This window comes from Aphelocoma coerulescens, chromosome 3, assembly GCF_041296385.1.
Source record: "Aphelocoma coerulescens isolate FSJ_1873_10779 chromosome 3, UR_Acoe_1.0, whole genome shotgun sequence".
Classification (NCBI taxonomy): Eukaryota; Metazoa; Chordata; class Aves; order Passeriformes; family Corvidae; genus Aphelocoma; species Aphelocoma coerulescens.
The window spans coordinates 125,782,897-125,800,045 of record NC_091016.1 but is presented as its reverse complement, the minus strand read 5'-3'; the positions used below and the strand labels follow the sequence as shown (position 1 = coordinate 125,800,045).

At 59.3% G+C, this 17,149-nt stretch overlaps 1 protein-coding gene and 3 non-coding genes across 4 annotated transcripts; 2 read left to right on the top strand and 2 right to left on the bottom strand.

Annotated features, from left to right (window-relative positions):
* Positions 1 to 948: 948 nt before the first annotated feature.
* Positions 949 to 11,853, bottom strand: TMEM214 (transmembrane protein 214). The gene is made up of 17 exons (XM_069011948.1): positions 11,667 to 11,853; positions 11,026 to 11,231; positions 7,010 to 7,160; positions 6,297 to 6,431; positions 6,091 to 6,173; positions 5,564 to 5,669; positions 5,144 to 5,225; positions 4,939 to 5,040; positions 4,675 to 4,816; positions 4,292 to 4,383; positions 4,131 to 4,179; positions 3,845 to 3,958; positions 3,422 to 3,539; positions 2,701 to 2,797; positions 2,302 to 2,470; positions 1,645 to 1,796; positions 949 to 1,412 (listed from the first exon to the last, which is right to left on the bottom strand). The coding sequence occupies exons 1-17, from the start codon at positions 11,821 to 11,823 to the stop codon at positions 1,286 to 1,288; spliced, it is 2,082 nt and encodes a 693-aa protein (XP_068868049.1). The 5' UTR covers positions 11,824 to 11,853; the 3' UTR covers positions 949 to 1,285.
* Positions 11,854 to 12,412: 559 nt separating this feature from the next.
* LOC138108865 (U1 spliceosomal RNA) lies at positions 12,413 to 12,576 on the top strand. The gene has a single exon (XR_011150087.1). It is a non-coding gene; the product is annotated as a U1 spliceosomal RNA (small nuclear RNA).
* A 1,450-nt stretch (positions 12,577 to 14,026) lies between these two features.
* On the bottom strand, positions 14,027 to 14,190 carry LOC138108858 (U1 spliceosomal RNA). Its single transcript, XR_011150081.1, has one exon. It is a non-coding gene; the product is annotated as a U1 spliceosomal RNA (small nuclear RNA).
* Positions 14,191 to 16,952: 2,762 nt separating this feature from the next.
* On the top strand, positions 16,953 to 17,116 carry LOC138108854 (U1 spliceosomal RNA). Its single transcript, XR_011150077.1, has one exon. It is a non-coding gene; the product is annotated as a U1 spliceosomal RNA (small nuclear RNA).
* Positions 17,117 to 17,149: the final 33 nt, after the last annotated feature.

Sequence of the window (17,149 nt, the reverse complement as noted above, 5' to 3'; positions counted from 1 at the left end):
GGTGTGTATGGACACCGGGGTGTGACCGGACACACCGGGTGTGCACGGACACAGGGGTGTGTATGGACACCGGGGTGTGACCGGACACAGGGGGTGTGAACGGACACAGGGGTGTGTATGGACACCGGGGTGTGACCGGACACAGGGGGTGTGCATGGATACAGGGGTGTGCACGGACACACCGGGTGTGACCGGACAGAGGGGTGTGTATGGACACCGGGGTGTGACCGGACACAGGGGGTGTGCACGGACACAGGGGTGTGTATGGACACCGGGGTGTGCACGGACACACCGGGTGTGCACGGACACACAGAGGTGTGACTGGACACGGTGGTGTATGGACAGGGATGTGAACAGACACACCGGGTGTGACTGGACACAGGGGGTGTGACCGGACACGGGGGTGTGCACGGACACACTGGGTGTGACCGGACACAGGGGTGTGACCGGACACAGCGGGTGTGACTGGACACAGGGGTGTGCACGGACACGGCAGTGTGCACGGACACGGCGGTGTGCACGGACGTACACATAGGTGTCCCCACACGCGCATACACCTGAGAGAACCTGGGCACACACACCCACACAGTGACACACCAACACTGGCAGAGGCGGGGCTCGCACCTCACCCCTGCCCCGCTCCACACGAACCCTTCCCTGCCCGAGCCAACCCCTGCACTGGCACCCGCTCGGCACCAGCAACTCCTCTGAGTCCTTTCACCAGCCCCAGCAGGAGCACGCAGGGTCCAACCGAGGCACTGCCCCTCCCTCCCACTGTGGGTGAGAAGGCAGCCCTGAAGGTGGTGTGTGTGTGGGGAAATGTGGACAAAAATGGGTGGGGAATGGGGGTGCAGGGGGGTCTGGACAGCTCCTCCCCCCCATCATGCACTAGCATCTTCAATAAGGAAGAAATATAAAGCATATGGAGCAATTATAAGGAAAAAATAATAAAATAAATCAGTTCATTCATTGGTGAGAAGGGGTGGGGAGGTGAGGGGCTCCAGGCGTCCACCCCTGATCCTGTAAGCAGATAAAGCACAAGAGGATGGGGATCACCCCCCCAGGGACAGCGGGACAGGGAAAGCCAAAGCAGTCACAGGATGTGGTAAAACCTGGATATGTGTCTCTCCAGCCCCCCCCAAAAGAAACCTCCCGCAAAAGCCCCAATTTGACCCAAAGTTCTTGTGGGCATTGCCCTCGATGCCTGTGTCCCACATCCTGCTGCACTGTGGATACTCCTTGGCAGCTAGAACACTGGCAGGTGGTGTGACCTCTAGAAAGCAGCTCAGTGTCCAGAAATCATGGCCAGGGCCCAGTTTTTGAGGGCCAGGGTTGCGTTTTGCAGGTAAATCCAAGAAGAATAGGTGAAGCTCATCAAGTGGTCCCTCACGCACATCCACGTCACGTCCCCACTGGAAAAGGAAGGGCAAGGGATTACAGGGAGGGAGTCAGAGCCAGAAGGGGGGACATGGGGGATGCAGGAGCCCCTCGGGCAGGGTGACACCTGCCCTGGTGCTGGGTCTGTGGAGCAGGATTAGGGGACACTCCCGACTGGCACAGGGAGAGACGCAGCTGTGGCACCAACGGCCAGGAGCCCCCGGGGGAGCAGAGCCCAAGGGGAATTGCGGGATAGGGGCTGCTCACTTGCAGGAGTCGAGGCAGCGCTGCCAGCCCCGCTGCAGCGCCGTGGCCAGGCCCTGCAGCAGCGGCACCAGGCAGCTCCGCACCAGGAACAGCAGCAGCTCCCGCACGCACTCGGCGAAGTGCAGGAGGGACTCGGGGAGCTGGTTCTGGAGCTGTGGGAGCAGACAGAGATGGCGTGGGGTGAGCATCAACCCCTCCAGCATGGCTGGGCACAGCGAGAGTCTGGGCTCCTGGTTACCCGTGATGGTCCCATCCCACCCCCTCCCTTCTCCAGCATCCTTGAGCTCTCCCCCCCTTCCCTCTTCTCCAGCACTTGGCAGACAGGGGCACCCACATTCTGAGACACTGATGTCACCCCATTGCCACCAAAATGGTGGCTTCCAGAGCACCAGGGAGTTTTCTGAGCCCTCTCCCTTCCACAGTCATTGGAAACAGCTGGAGCGGGCTGGTGCCACAGGAGGACAGATGGGATCAGAGACCTGTCGTGGGGACGTCCCCTTCCCCCCAGCACCAGGGAGCTCCTGCCAGGAGCAGTGGCAGACACGTCATCATCCTACTTCAGGCCTCCCCCTGTATCCATCCCAATACAGATTTCTCAGTCCTACAAGCCCCCACTGGCGTTCCTTGTATCCTGCAGCCCTGGGAGTCCCCACTCACCCAGTCGCTGAGCCAGGGCAGGCTGCTGTGGAGCCAGGAGAGCAGGAAGCAGCACTGCTGGAACACACCCCGGGCCACCTCCCCACTCGTTTCCCAGAGCAGCTCCAGCTGCGGCCGCAGGATGGACACAGCCATGGAACCGTGGTAGGCCAGGCTGTGCTCCAGCCACCTGCAAGGAGTCCTCAGATGAGGGCAGCGCTGGACCATGGGACCAGTGGCCCTGACACAGAGCACATGGGCATGGAGTTGCCACCGCAGGGCGAATGGGGGAAGAGTTCCAGTCTGAGCTGGAAGCGCTTCCAGGCAGGGCTGGGGAACAGCTCCCGGCTCCCTTCCAAACCCTCGTCATGCTGCACAACAGCCTCACCCCCACCACCCACCCATGCTGGTGTCACAGACCTGTACCCCTCAAGGCAGCCAAGGGACACCTTCTGCCAGGCCAGCTGGGAGGCGGGCAGGATGCCGGCGGAGCGGAGCAGCCGAGCAGAAGAGGAGGCTGCAAGAGACAAGTGTGTTCCTTGAGTGGCCCTGGGCTGCGGGGACACGCGTCAGTCTGTCCCCAAGGACTCTGTGGGGACACATGGCTCGAGCTGTGCCGTGCAACACCTCAGGAGATGCTCCAGGAAGGGAAAGAGGGGCAGAACTCCCTGAGCAGGGAGACCCTCCCAAGGGGGAACAGGCAGAGTGTGGTCTGCCTGCAGCCCCTGCATCCCCCAGAACCCCCCAGCTGGACAGATGGACAGGCCCCACTGCTCACAGCAGCCACAGGACAAAGGCAAGGACGTGGAGGGGCTTTGCTCAGGGGAACAGCCACAGGACTGATCCCAGGAATGGTCCTTGACAGAACAAGGGGAAAAAGCCTCAAGCTGTGACAGGGAAGGTTTAGGTTGTAAAAAAAAAAAAAAAAAAAAATTTTCTTCATAGAAAGGGTTGTCCAGGCTGCCCAGGGCAATGGTGGAGTCTCCATCCCTCGGGGGATTTAAAAGCCATGCGGATGTGGCACATGTGGGGACACAGGACAGTGGTAGCCTCGGCAGTTCTGGGGGATGGCTGGATCTGATACTCCCAGAGGATTTTCCCAGCCTGGATTATTCTACAATTCTATGACTTCTGCCCATACCCTGGAAGGAGCCATGTGTCTGCACGTCGTGCAGGAAGAAGCCAGTGGCGAAGACCAGGAGGACAAGCAGCAGACGCGACCATGGGAAGCCTCGGCCCTTCATCTTGCGCAGCAGCTCCTGGGTGGAGGATAAGGCCCTGTCACCGTCACCGCAGGGTCCTGACACCGGGGAGGCCCCAGCACAGCGTGGCTGGCCTCTGGCAGCACCCGCCCCCATCCTCCTAGCCGGAAACGGTGACATCTGCTGAGCAGCTGGGGGGCTGGACAGGGACCAGCACATCCATCCCCGGCTTGTGCCGCTGCGGGGCCCTGGCCCAGCGCGTGCCAGCAGCAGGAGGGGCCAACCCGAGCCCCCGCACAGAGCTGAAATCTGGCTGTCAGGTGACACCAGGCAGTGCCTGCCCATCCCATCCCGTCCCTCACCTTGCAAGCAGCGTCACAGGCAGCCACATCCTGGTCCCTTCCGGCTCCCCTGGCCGCCAGCTCCTCATTTGTCACTGTGAAGGAGCGAACCGTTTCCTGCAGCGACTGATGCACCTTGAGGACAGCAGGAGCTGTGTCAGGACCCCCAGATCCCCACAGACCCCCTGAGCTGCCATGGCACCAGGAGGGCAACCGCGGGTCCCATGGGGAGATCAGGGAGCTCTCACAGCAGCACAGGAACACTGTCCCACCCCACAGCTGCCCCTGTCCCGCAGCTGGCTCCTACCTTCCTGCTGCTGCTCTCCCAAGACTCCAGGAGGTGGTTCAGCAGCAAACTGGGGGGAAGGAGAACATGGGGCTTGGTCAGGAGCTCCCAGAAGGAATTTAGGCATCCCACAGGTTCTGCGGTGAGCACCGGCTGCTCTTGGAGCAACAGTCTAGACTGACCTGGACTGAGCGAGGTGTTTGGTGTAGAGCTGCCTCCAGACACTGAAGCTCAGTGGGTCCAGGCTCAGGCACTGGCTCATGGAGGTCAGAAGCTGGGGAGGGAGCACAGCAGGTCATTATATGTGACCCTCTCCCCAGCACACCGGACACTCCATGCCCCGGGCTGTACCCTGGCACCCCTGCCCACAGACAAGGGTGGAACTGGCAGGTCTTCAAGGTCCCTTTCCACCAAAACCCTTCTATGATTTGATGATTCCTATCCCCTGGGAGCAGGCAGCATGACCCCTGCCCTGCCATCACCATCCTCGTGACAGCACATGCCTGTCCTGCCACCGCTCCATGGGACCACCAACCTCAGCCCGTGCTCCCCAGGCCAGGCTCACCTCCTTCTTCATGGCAGGTGGGCAGGTGGGCGTTGCTCGCGAGAGGAAGGAGGGGAAGTAGGTGTGTAGGGCCGCCTCAGGCCGGGCGCCGAAGGCCAGAACCTTTAGGTGGGGGTAGAGGCGCCGCAGCTGCTCCTGCAGGCTGGGGGAGAGCACGGAGCTGCTAAGGGCCAGGGGGCACCGGGGTGGCACATGGGGGCAGCGAGGGCCCGCCCTGTGGCACAGCTGCAGCGGGGGATGGTGTGCCTGGATGGATCAGTGTACCTGGGGGACAGGGAGTTGTTGGGCATGAAGGCGAAGTCCAGGAGGGGGAAGAAATCCTTGGGGCCGATCATGCCGAAGCCTTTGGTGAGGTTGGGGTGCATCCTGCAGAACAGAGCTCTGAGCTACTGTGGGGGCTGGCAAGGGGCAGGGCCAGCTCCAGAGCACCCGGGCGCCCTGGTACCCAGAGGGACACGGTGTCACTCACATCAGGAGCCGGTCCAGGTAGGAAACGGCGTATGGCGACAGGGACTTGATGCCGAGCACCGGGAGCATGACACCAAGCCACACTGCAGGGAGAGGCAGGAGGGGTCTGGCTGGGCTGTCAGACAGGCTGTCAGGACAACCCAGCAACCAAACCACCCAGTGGACAGGCAGGCAGATCCCTTGGGAAGGGCTTCAGGGTAGCTGTGCTGCAGAACAGTGGAGCAGCATGCTCCCTGCCCTTCCAGGCAGGATGGTTCCTCTCAGGATGCAGCCATTTTCCTGTCCCGGCTGGGGGAAGCTGCACTTCAGATCTTACGGACCTTTTCCAACCTCTTCCCACCCCTAAGCAGTACCACCAGCAGGAGTTGAGTGCACTGGCAGTCCCAGGAGGGGATCCCACCGCACTGCCCCTGGCTCTCACCTTTCAGGCCCTCATGGAGGTCGGTGAAGCCGGCCTGTCCCAGCGCCCAGAGGACGGTCAGGCACTTCACTGGCCGGTCCTGGTGGGAGCGCAACACCTCCAGGTACTGTGGGTGGATGGGACACATTAGTTGGGAAGAGCTGCAACCCATCCCAGCCCAACCAAGCCTGGAGCCATGGGACCAGCAGCGCCTGGGCCCCCAGCCCCTGGGAGGGACCTACAGCTCTAGGTGAGGCCAGGAGCTGTTCTGGGGGAATAGGGGGAACCCCAAACCCAACCCTGGGAGTGCAGTGCTGCTGGGGGAGCAAGGGGAACCCCAAACCCAGCACTGGGGGTGCAGGGAGACAGGGAGAACCCCAAACCCAGCCCTTGGGGTCCAGGGCTGCTGGGTAGGGCAGGCAGAACCCACTGGGGACACCAGTCCCTCTGCACGGGAAGGCAGAGAGGTACAAGGATTTTGTGCAGATGAGGGACGAGCAGCACCACCAGGTTTACAGCACCCACAAACCTGGCTCAGCCCAGCTCACCTTGCCCAGGTTGGTGATGGCAATCCGGGGCCTTTCCAGGAGAAGTGCCTGGATGCAGATCCTGTACCCGTGCAGCGACTCCCCTGGAACGGAGACGGGGGAGGTCCTGCTCAGCCACAGCCTCCAGGGAGGAATTACAAAGAACTTCCAAACAGGACACGAGGAGCAGACACTGGGGGCAGAATAGGGAGCCCCGGGGTGCTCACCTGGGGTCTTGTCCAGCTCCTGCAGCATGGTGTAGATGCAGTGGTCAAAGAAGAGCTCCAGGACGCCCGATGCCCTTCCCAGCAGGGAGCGGATGATGCTCCTCAGCTCCTTGCTCACCAGGCAGTACGGATAGTCTGGGGTGGCACGAGAGAGGGAAGAGTTTAGTGAGACCCTGTTTTGGAGAGTTCCAGCAGCTGGAGGAACCGGCCCAGTGTGAGGTGGGAGCAGGGAGCGCCTCATCCTCACACCACCCGGGCAGCACTGGCCTCCTCCCCCGTGACTCTGCGTCAGAGGCAGCTAAGCCAGCCCTAAGGGATGGTTTCCCATAAAATGCTGATGCTGTGGGATGGACAGGGGTCTGGGGAAGACACTTTGTCCCCTTGTCACCCCAAATGACACACTCTCAATGTGAGTGGGGACCAACTGATCACGCAGGAAATGGAAATCCTGCCCCAGCACCCCTCTAGCAGTCGAGGGCGGATACCTGAGAGTGAACTCCCAAACTCCACAGCAGCAGGCAGAGGTCATGGATCCCTGGGGAGAAGGGGTGACTGGGGAAGCCTCCAATTTGCCAACTGTATGGGCAATTTCACCATGTTTGTGGTCAAGAGAAGGAAGTTGTGGGGACAGCCCAGAATCAAGCAAATCCTCCCTGTTTTGTTAACAAAGGACGACAGCCCCAACCATTCCCGACTGGCAGCCGGACACGGACCGTGTGGGTGCTGGCTCAGCACGGGGTCACTCCTGGGCGCCTGCAGCTTGTAGTTGAGGTACCCGGCCAGGTCCTTCACCCACACAGAGGGGTTCTCAGGGAACACATTCCGGCTCTTGTTCAGCTCCTTCTGCAGATCAGCCAGATCCAGCTGGAAGTGACAGACAGATAAACTCAACCCAGGGTGAACAGAACTGGCCAAAAAGCACGGGAAGGAGAAAGCTAACTCTGACTCCTAAGGGGCCACAGGGCATGGAGGGAAATGCTTCCACCTCCATCCTGAGACCATCGCCCTTCCCACATGGAAAACCCCTGCTGCCAGGGCTCCAGAGGATGGTCTGGGACAGCCAGCTCCCAGCCAGTGAGTCCATCAGCACACACTAGCGTGTGTTGGCACCACCAAGGACTTGCTCATGGTTGCAGACTGGCAAGGATAAGCCTGGGGTGATCCCAGCCATGGCTGGTCCACACCCAGGGAGGAAACAGCTATGAGCAACCAAACCCACCTGATGAACAACCCGGCAGCACCAAACCAGGTATGCAGCAGCAGCTCCCACCCCTCTCATCCACTGCCACCCAGACATGCTCATTCCCTCCTTTACACCCAGATTATCTGTGGGGCCACTCCATCAGGGATTGCTGCAAGGCTCAGACTGTGAGAGCCTGAACATGTTCCCTGAGAGTGGATTCCCACTGCCACACCGAGCCTTGGGCATCTTGCCTCAGCCCCACCTTGCGAGAGGAATTCTACAAAACCTGAAATGAAACCTGCCCTGAAACCCCCATCAGTGACCTGACAAGGCCAGGCAGTGTCTGTCACCGCTGAGCACCAGGAGAGTGCTGGCTGCCCTGCCTCCCCAGGGAGCATGGGAATGCCCCACAGTCCTGCACCAACCATCACTGTGGGCAAAAGCTGGATGTGGAGAACTACTGGAGCGATGGAGAGAAGCCCCACCCAGAGCAGGGGCATGCAGAGGGAAACCCCGTGTTCAGGGGGAGTGGAGCTCCCAGGGCATGAGGGGGATTTAAGACCCAGGGGCAGGGGAGGAGCCAAGTGAGCAGTGCCTGCCAAGCCTGGGGGCACATCACCCCAACACAGCCTGTCTGGAACCCTCTGTGCTCAGACACGGTCAGGGCATGCAGGACAGACAGACAGGTTCTGCAGATGCAGCTGGAGCACAGGAACTGCAAGAGTGACTCCCAGAGCCCCAGCACTGAGACAAGGAGGAGGCTCCATGTTGGAACCCTGGGTTCTGAGAGTTTCAGCCTGTCAGTGCTGAGTGATCCTCAGAAACACACTGCATTTGATCCGAAACCCTGGGAAAAGCTTCCTAAATTGCGCGGTAACACTGAGGCTGTTGCTGTGGGATTAAAAGTTCTATCACTGGGTGAAATATGTAGACATGAAGAAAATTAGGTTTAGGGGATATAGGTAATAATAGGTTACAATATGGAGGATTTTGGGTGTGGATTTGTGTCTTCTTCTTTCTCCTTCTTCACAAATCTGAGTGCTCTGTCATTGGGTCAAAAGTTCTGCACTGCAGGACATGTGAAGTTAGTAACTGGGTTGTAAGTAAAAACATACTACTGAGCATTTCATAATTGGTTAATTTAGGCTTTAAAAAGCCTTGAAAGTTAAAACTCACAGCCATTTTCCACCCTTTCAACTAGAAAGCACACCCTGTGCAGCTCTGCTAAAGATAAGAAATAACAAACATCAGTAAAGAAGAAAAGCCTGGTGCCTCCTGCGTTGTAATCCAAACTCTGAGTAAAAGAACTCGAAATTCAGAAACAGAGAAAATTAATATCTGGTGGCTCCTGTGTGAGGACTCAGAGTTTGGACTCCCTGAAGAAAACGAGAGAAAAGAAGAAAAAGCAGCTTTGAGCTGGAAAAGGAAAAGGAAGAAAAATATTCCCCAGGGAAAAAGAAAAAGGATCTGGGACCCTAGAGGGCTGGTGGAAGGAACCAGAACCGTACTATGGTCCAGCTATGGACTTTATGCTTCAGGGTTAATCCTAGAATCATAATGGGAAAAGTTATGTCAAAACCGCAGAGAGACGCTTTTAATAAGTTAATAAGCAGCCTCTGTGGAAATGGTCCAGCTGCACAGCTCCTTCCCAGCTGCAGAGCTGCATATAAAGTAATAGCAAGCAAAAACCAGACGGAGCAGCTCAGCGAGAGGGCTGCAGCTTCCCACAGCCGACAGGAGCTGCAACTCCGAGCAGGAGCAGTTGGTACAGACTGCAACTGCCTGAAGTGCTAAACACGACTGCCAGCGCAGCAGATACGGCAAAAGCGAAGCAGAGAGCGGACGGGGTGCAGGGAAGCCCGGGGCCGTCCCCGGTCGGTTCGCGAACCGGGGCTGGAGCATTAAAACAACGGGAGCCGCCCCAAACAAGCGAGAGAGAAGCAGAATGTGGTACTTTGCCCGTCGCTGCGGCGCGTGGTCCCCCTCGGTTTCCTGCTTTGACGGAAAATTCCGCAGTTAGTCCAGCCCTGGAGACTTGCTCCGAAACTTTTTAATTCAGCTGCAAAGCTGCGCACGGGACGGGGGCTTCTTTCTGCCGTACAGCAAGATGGCGGCGCCCTGGATCACTTCCGTAAACAATGCCCGCGTATTCCGCATCCGCCATCTTGTGAGCAACAAGCTGCTCGTCCTCCACCCACAGCGCCGCCCGCGGCCGCTCCTGCTACTGCACCCTCGAACACCGATAAGAGACAAACCCCGGACGAGCGAATCCTGCACAGGGCAGGAAAGCAGGAGCGCAGCTCTAAAGCCAGAAGGAAAAACATCTTTACAGGGCATCAACCTACAAAATGCAAACAATCTACAGAATGCAAATGAGCTGCATTTTCTCCTGATTCAGGAGTATTTTCAAGCAATAATCCAAGTAATTCTTCAGAAGATACGCCTAACTTTACCAACTGGGCGGACAAGCCCAAGAAGATACAACAACATCAAGGAGATACAACAACATCAAGGAGATAAAACAACATCAAGCCACAGAAGATACAACTTAGAACCTGCGTCAACAATCTACAGTATCTACAGCAGCTCTTGGGAGAAATTCATTGAATCAGAGCACTCCGGAGATCACCAGTGATGAACTTGCTCCACTTTTTGACTTGCTAAGAGGAGACTGTGACATCACACCTCCCAGAACTCTTACTCCTGAGGCTCAAAAGGCTCTTGACAGAGTGGCAAACAGATATCACCAAATACTTATTTTCTGGAAAATAAAAAACTATCCATCTGCCAGCGGATACACTTTCCAATGCGGTTATTGCCTCCTTGCACACAGGAGAAACAGCGAAACACGCATGTCAGCATTGTCTGCAAGCATTTGCATCATAAGGTGTGCCTCAAAAAAAAAAACCAAACAAAAAAACCAAAACAGGACAAATTGAAGGTCCATTTTCTCTAATAAGCTGGGGCAAAGGGTTTGCTTGTGTTTCTACAGGTACAGGACCCAGGTGGCTTCCTGCGAGGAACATGAAGCCATACCACGTGCAGAAACACGCTGACAGCCCCACAAGTAAAGAAGAGAATACACAGGCGTGAACTGTGCAGAGACTACAACCCATACCTGCAATCGCTTGTTTTTAGTGCTAAAGCTGTGAACTTTGGGTTTTATGTCACTTTAAAGACTATGAAAAAATAAAATGTCATAAAGCCCTTTTGACAAATAATCCTCAGTTTCTTATTTTAAAGAAGGCACGAAGTGCCTTTGTGCCTTATCACTAGGTGATGTTCAAACAAGATTGAGAAAACATACAGGAATACTCCTAGAAATTCGTTTAAAAATTAAAATTTAAGAAAATAATCTTTTGCCAAAGGATAGCTTTAAAGAAACACGAAGTTCAATCAGCTGTTAAGTCTGTTTTATGCATCGTTCGTGTTGTCTGTTTTCAGTGGTGTAGCTGTGCGGCAGCTGGAATGCCGGCGGGGAACACCGGCCCCGGTGCTCTGCCCCCACGCGCTCGCGTAGGCTGGGCCCCAGCCAGGCACACTCACGGCTTTCAAGGCTTCCTCCAGAGAGCGGCACCTGCCCGCTTTGGCACCAGCGTCGTTCCCCGACGGCTTCTTCCCGGCTTTCCCCGTGTGCTGCTTCCGCTGCGGCGGCTCGGGGGCCGCGGCGGGGGGCACCTGCTCCTTGTTCTGCTTCCGCAGCGCCCGCTCGAAGCCCAGCTGGAAGATGGTGCTGGAGGTGGCGATGGGAGCTGGGGAGAGGGAAAGGGTGGCAGAGGGCGCCGGGGGAGCGGCGACACGAGGGGACGGGGACGATCTGGGGCGCAACGTGCAAATCGCTGCCCACGGCGTGCAGGGGCCCACGGACTGGCCCACGGACTGGCCCACGGCATCCCCCACGGCCCCACAGCCCCAAAAGACTCCTCCGGACCCACGGGGAACCGCCGCCAAGGCCCCAGGAGCCCGCCCAGCTCCGGCAGCCGCTCCCGGACCTGTGGGACCCCCTGGAGAACCGCACCCGCCCCACACGAGACCCTGCAGCTACAGCATCCTCTCCGGGGACCCACTGGGAGCCCCCGTCCGTCCCAGGCAAGGCGCCCAGACCCCGACAGACACCGTCCAGACCCACAGGACCTCAGCCCGCCCCACCGAGGCTCCGCCGGGGGCCCGCGGGCGCTGACACTCACCGGGCAGAGGCAGAGCGCGACCGGCGTTGGCCTCTCCCAGGGCACGGCGGCTGCCGGTGCCGCCTGCGGGCCCCCGCCGGCCCTTGCGCACCACCTCCCACCGCCCGGGACCGGCGCCGGTGGTGCCCGGGCCCGGGGCCGCTCCCGCCGCCGCCATTGAGAGCCGCAGCGCGAGCGGCGGCACCGGGGCGGGGCCAGGGCGCGTGCGCGCGCCGCCACCGCTGATTGGCTGCGCCCCCGTACACGCGCCGCGCGCGCCTGCTGCCACGTCCCCGCCCCGCCCCGCCGGGACACGTGACCGGGCGGGCGCCCGGAGGGGCGGGATCAGCGGGCCCCGAATCCCCGGAGACCCCGCCCACACCGGGGCCTCCCGGGGGCGGAGGAGGCGGGGCCCTGCGGGGGAGGGGCAGCCGCTGATGACGCACGGGACGGGGAGGGGCCATAAACCGGAGGCGTGTCCACGCGCGCGCGCCGCCGCCGGTAGAGCCGCCCCGATCCGAACGGGGCGGAGCCCTGCGGGTGAGGGCGTGTCCATGCAAATGAGATGGCGCCGCCGCGCGGCACGCCGGGACACAGCCCGCGCAGAGCCGCCGCTGCCCTCGCGCGTCCGCGGGCGCTGCGCGGGCCGGGCCGTGCGGGCCGCGCCGCAGCGCGGGGCCGGTTCGGGGCGGGGCTGGGCTCGGGGTGGCCGTGTGCTGTGGGGGCGTGCGGCGGGCGGGGCGGGCGGGCGGCGAGGGCGGGGTCTCATACTTACCTGGCAGGGGAGACACCATGATCAGGCAGGTGGTTTTCCCAGGGCGAGGCTCATCCCTTGCACTCCGGGTGTGCTGACCCCTGCGATTTCCCCAAATGCGGGAAACTCGACTGCATAATTTGTGGTAGTGGGGGACTGCGTTCGCGCTCTCCCCTGGTTTTACTGAGTGACAAAGAACAGATAAAGCGAACCGCTTTCAGGTATCCGCTCTGTTTTGTTCCTGAAGCCTGTTGATGGCTCCGTACTCTCGCTGCCATCGTTCTTCCTCCGCTGGCGCTCTGCGGACTCAGAGGCGCTCTCAGGCTCTGCCTGTCTGGGCCACGTCGCTGTCCCGTCCGTGCAGAAGCGGCAGGAAAGCGGAGCCCCGCGGGACCAGCCGGGCTTCGCCTCTCACGGCTCCCGACTGCGGGCCCAGGCGGCCCAGGCCCGCCCCGCGCTCGGGCTGCAGCGGACGGCGGGACTCGGGTTTGCGTCCGGCCGGCTTCGCACACCGACCCTGACGGTGGGGTGGACGGGCGGAGAGAATTAGTCCAGCTCAGGTTTGGACAAGCGATACAGAGAAAACAAGTAGAACTCGGCAGCACCTTTGCATCCTTGTTGAGCAGGTATTCTTTATTGCGGCATGCCGGGCGCATAAGGGATAACTCCTGCCTTTCATGTGCGCCTTGGTTACGAAGTTATTCCCCTTAGCTAGAGTTACAGCAAGTTTATTCATTTAATTTCTAAGAAATCATTTACATTTTCTTAAAAATGCTTTGAATAACCTCGCCTATCGGTTTTGCGTTATTTCGTGGTCTCTGCTGCTATCTTGTATCATAAACAGCTCATTATACGCTTTTCTGGTGGTTATTCCGAAGCTGTCTTGCCTTAGCTTCTGGTCAACTTTTCCTTGGCAGCTCCTCTTGTTCGCTCCGCCACTCGTCTGCTTCGGACCGGGTTTTTGTATATTTGCAGCCAAAAGCCTTTGTTGTGCTATCTCGTTTGTTACCGTTAAGCATAACATTGTTCACAGTTTTGTCTATTCAGCAAGCAAGCTGACGAATTTCCTTTTATATCAACTCTCACGTTTCACAAGGATGCGTCCAACTCGCGCCGCTGGAAGTCCGGCAGTACTCACGGGCTCGATCCGGTGTGACCCGGACAGCGCTCAGCGAGCGGGACCAGCATCTCTGCGCCTCTTCCCTCGCGCGGAGCCGCTGGGAACCGCTCTCCGCCGGGTATTTGCCTGAGTCTGCAGCCATGGGGTGGAACAGGCCGGGATCATCCCGGCCCCAGACAGGGCAGTCCGGAGCCCCCTTGGGAACCGCTCTCCAATTCCAGCAGGGAATTCCTCGGGCACCGGCAGCGCCTGTCTGCGGAGGGCACGCCGGCCAGCCTCGGGACCCCCGGCTACGCCTGAGCCACGCACCGGGAGCGGGACGGGGCTACCCCCGCCGACCCCGCACTTGTCCGGTGTAGCGGCCGCTCCTATTCTATCTCCCGACAACAGCCGAGCCTCCGTGGGGAAATTTTCCTCCCGCCCAGCCGCGCCAGCGGCCCGAAAGAGCCCGGCGCTTCGGCCGTCAGGGAACTGCCAGCGCGTGTCTCTGTTCTTAACCAAAGAAACCAGGGGAGAGCGCGAACGCAGTCCCCCACTACCACAAATTATGCAGTCGAGTTTCCCGCATTTGGGGAAATCGCAGGGGTCAGCACACCCGGAGTGCAAGGGATGAGCCTCGCCCTGGGAAAACCACCTGCCTGATCATGGTGTCTCACCTGCCAGGTAAGTATGAGACCCCGCCCTCGCCGCCCGCCCGCCCCGCCCGCCGCACGCCCCCACAGCACACGGCCACCCCGAGCCCAGCCCCGCCCCGAACCGGCCCCGCGCTGCGGCGCGGCCCGCACGGCCCGGCCCGCGCAGCGCCCGCGGACGCGCGAGGGCAGCGGCGGCTCTGCGCGGGCTGTGTCCCGGCGTGCCGCGCGGCGCCGCCATCTCATTTGCATGGACACGCCTCCCGGCCCGCCCCCGGCCCCCCCCCGCTCTCCGGGCCGCTCCCGCCGCTCCTCGCATCCGCCCGGCCCCGGCACCGCCGCGGGAGCCGCTGCCCCGAGCCCGCCGGCGCAGCTCTTCCCTCCCTCTGGGTCGGGTTCTGTTCCGAGTGAGCGGCCGATGGGTCAGCGGTCACGATCTCCCGCTGCCCGAGTTCCCTTTTCCCCGGGTACTGCCCGGTGCTGCTGGGGACCCTCCCGCTGCCTCTCGTCCAGACAGCCCGTTCCTCTTGGGCTTCTCTTTTCCCTGGCACAGAAGATTAGCCAAGTGTACGGCGTTCACAGTGGAATTGGTCACTCACGGTTGTCTGTCTGCAGGTCCTGATGAACAACTGAAAACAATTGCAAAGTTTCATTCCAATCTTGAGACATCATTTCCCCCTCTGGAGCCGGATTTTCCCATTCAAAGGCACAGACAAGGTGACTCTGTTCACCCACGGGGATACGAGAGAAGACGTCCCCCACATCCAACACCGCAGAGCCCATATCGGCCCCTGGCTCTGAGGCGAGAAGGGTGTCGGGATTTGGGACAACCAGAAGGACGTCAGCAGTCTGGGCGTTAAGTTCCCGTAACTCTTCCACTTGTCTATCCCGGTGATTTAGGCTTCTTCTCTGGGAGGATTAGAGTGGTAAATTCGAATTGGCAATAACCCAAACGCTAAAAAAGAGCCTATTAACACTTCCAGTTCTCGTCGGGACTCTCATTTTATCGGGGTTGGTCTTTTCTTGCCAGTTGCACTCCCGGTTTCAGTTCAGCTTTTACCGGAGTCACGTTTCCCTCTGGCCCAGGATTCCCAGAGCCCAGACCAGTGGTACGAGTGCACCTAAAACTTCACCGGGCATTTCCTCTTCTGCGGGTTTCCCTGGGTGAATGGGCAGAGAATATGCAAACTGGGCAGAGTCCTTAGGAAAAGTTAATTGTGCATTTAACTCGCACAGCAACCCCCCAGCAATGGCAAAGGACACTCGGGGGCGTGTGGAGAAAGCGATGGGGTCATTTTTCGTTCCCAGTCCCAAATTCCATGGGCTGTAAGACAGTCTGAGGGATTTCCTGCCCTGAGGGATTTCCTGCCCTGAGGGATTTCCTGCCCTGAGGGATTTCCTCTCATTGCAGCAACAACAAGGCCATTCCTTTTACTTAAAGGTCCCTTACAGCCAGTAACCATGGAAGAAGATATTCTGGTATCCACTAGAAAATCCATTGTTCTAAAGGGGGTAAATGATGCCATGAAGATTTTTTGCCTTTTCTTTTACACCCCTGTTACACCTTTTTTACAACTTCTGTATTCTCAGTGCTTTTTGCCTACATTCTTGGACTTGTTTGTCACGCTGAGAGATTAAACATTTTAGAAGCTTCGTAGTTAGGGATCCGTGTGCCCCAGACCCCAAGGTGCTCTCCAGAACACATTCTGTAAACCAAGATAGAACCATCCAGGAGAAGGCTCCTTGGGGAGGGGGGCTCACTTGAGCCTCTCATTGGGGAATCTTTGATAGATATGCTAATTAGTAACACCTATAATGTTATGCCCGATCTTTGGGGGCATATTTGGTGGGGTGCATCTCGATGCACATGACCTGGACGTGTGCACCTAAGGATCCTTAAGATAAATATGAAGATAAAATCCCTTTTCCCCTTCTAACTGTGTATGACTCTTGATTTCAAGACGAGGAAAAGGCATCACCATTCCCCGGCTTAACTGGAATCAAAGGATGGGCCAGGGAAACAGGAGATGCCTCCGGTCCCCTTCAGTCCAGCCCAATTTCTTCCTCTTCCGATTTTTCCTTCTGTCCATGCTCAGCCCATCCTGTCCGGGACCCGCACCCTGACACTTTTGGAGGGGTGTTAATCACCACTCGCGACCTTGTCCCTGAAATACAGCTTGCCTTCTGCCTCTTTGCTGTCCCTGAGAACAGATTTGGTAATTTCTTTTGGCTCTTATCCTTCTCTTCTAGTTCTTCCCGTCGTTACAGGCATGGCTTGGGAAATACCCATCCTGTCCGCTCTTTGTGTTTGGCGGAGTTTCTTTCCTCTACCTGGCACCGACTGCCGACATGCATCCTGTTAAACAGCAGCATCCTGCTTCCTTCCCTTCCTGGATCTCGATCCGTTGGGATCTGGATCCGTGCCTTGGGAAGGATCCGGCTGCGCCCGGGAGGAGCGGGGGCCGCTCCGCCGCGCCGCCAGGGGGCGCTGCGCCGATAGCGGGCAGGAGGCGGGGTTGGGGCGAAGGCGTGGCCATGCAAATGAGAGCGGGGCAGGAGCGGCGCCGAGCGGGCCGGGAGGCGTGTCCATGCAAATGAGATGGCGGCGCCGCGCGGCACGCCGGGACACAGCCCGCGCAGAGCCGCCGCTGCCCTCGCGCGTCCGCGGGCGCTGCGCGGGCCGGGCCGTGCGGGCCGCGCCGCAGCGCGGGGCCGGTTCGGGGCGGGGCTGGGCTCGGGGTGGCCGTGTGCTGTGGGGGCGTGCGGCGGGCGGGGCGGGCGGGCGGCGAGGGCGGGGTCTCATACTTACCTGGCAGGGGAGACACCATGATCAGGCAGGTGGTTTTCCCAGGGCGAGGCTCATCCCTTGCACTCCGGGTGTGCTGACCCCTGCGATTTCCCCAAATGCGGGAAACTCGACTGCATAATTTGTGGTAGTGGGGGACTGCGTTCGCGCTCTCCCCTGGTTTCCTTGGTCAAGAACAGAAAAACACTGAAC

What these genes read in the sequence shown, in the direction of transcription:
- TMEM214 (XM_069011948.1), bottom strand. Translation starts at nt 11,823, where the DNA reads ATGGCGGCGGCGGGAGCGGCCCCGGGCCCGGGCACCACCGGCGCCGGT. An exon ending in GGAGCTGGACAAGACCCCAG is followed by an intron (nt 6,174 to 6,296) that starts GTGAGCACCCCG and finishes TCTCCGTTCCAG; the next exon opens with GGGAGTCGCTGCACGGGTAC. An exon ending in TACCTGGACCGGCTCCTGAT is followed by an intron (nt 5,041 to 5,143) that starts GTGAGTGACACC and finishes TCTGTTCTGCAG; the next exon opens with GATGCACCCCAACCTCACCA.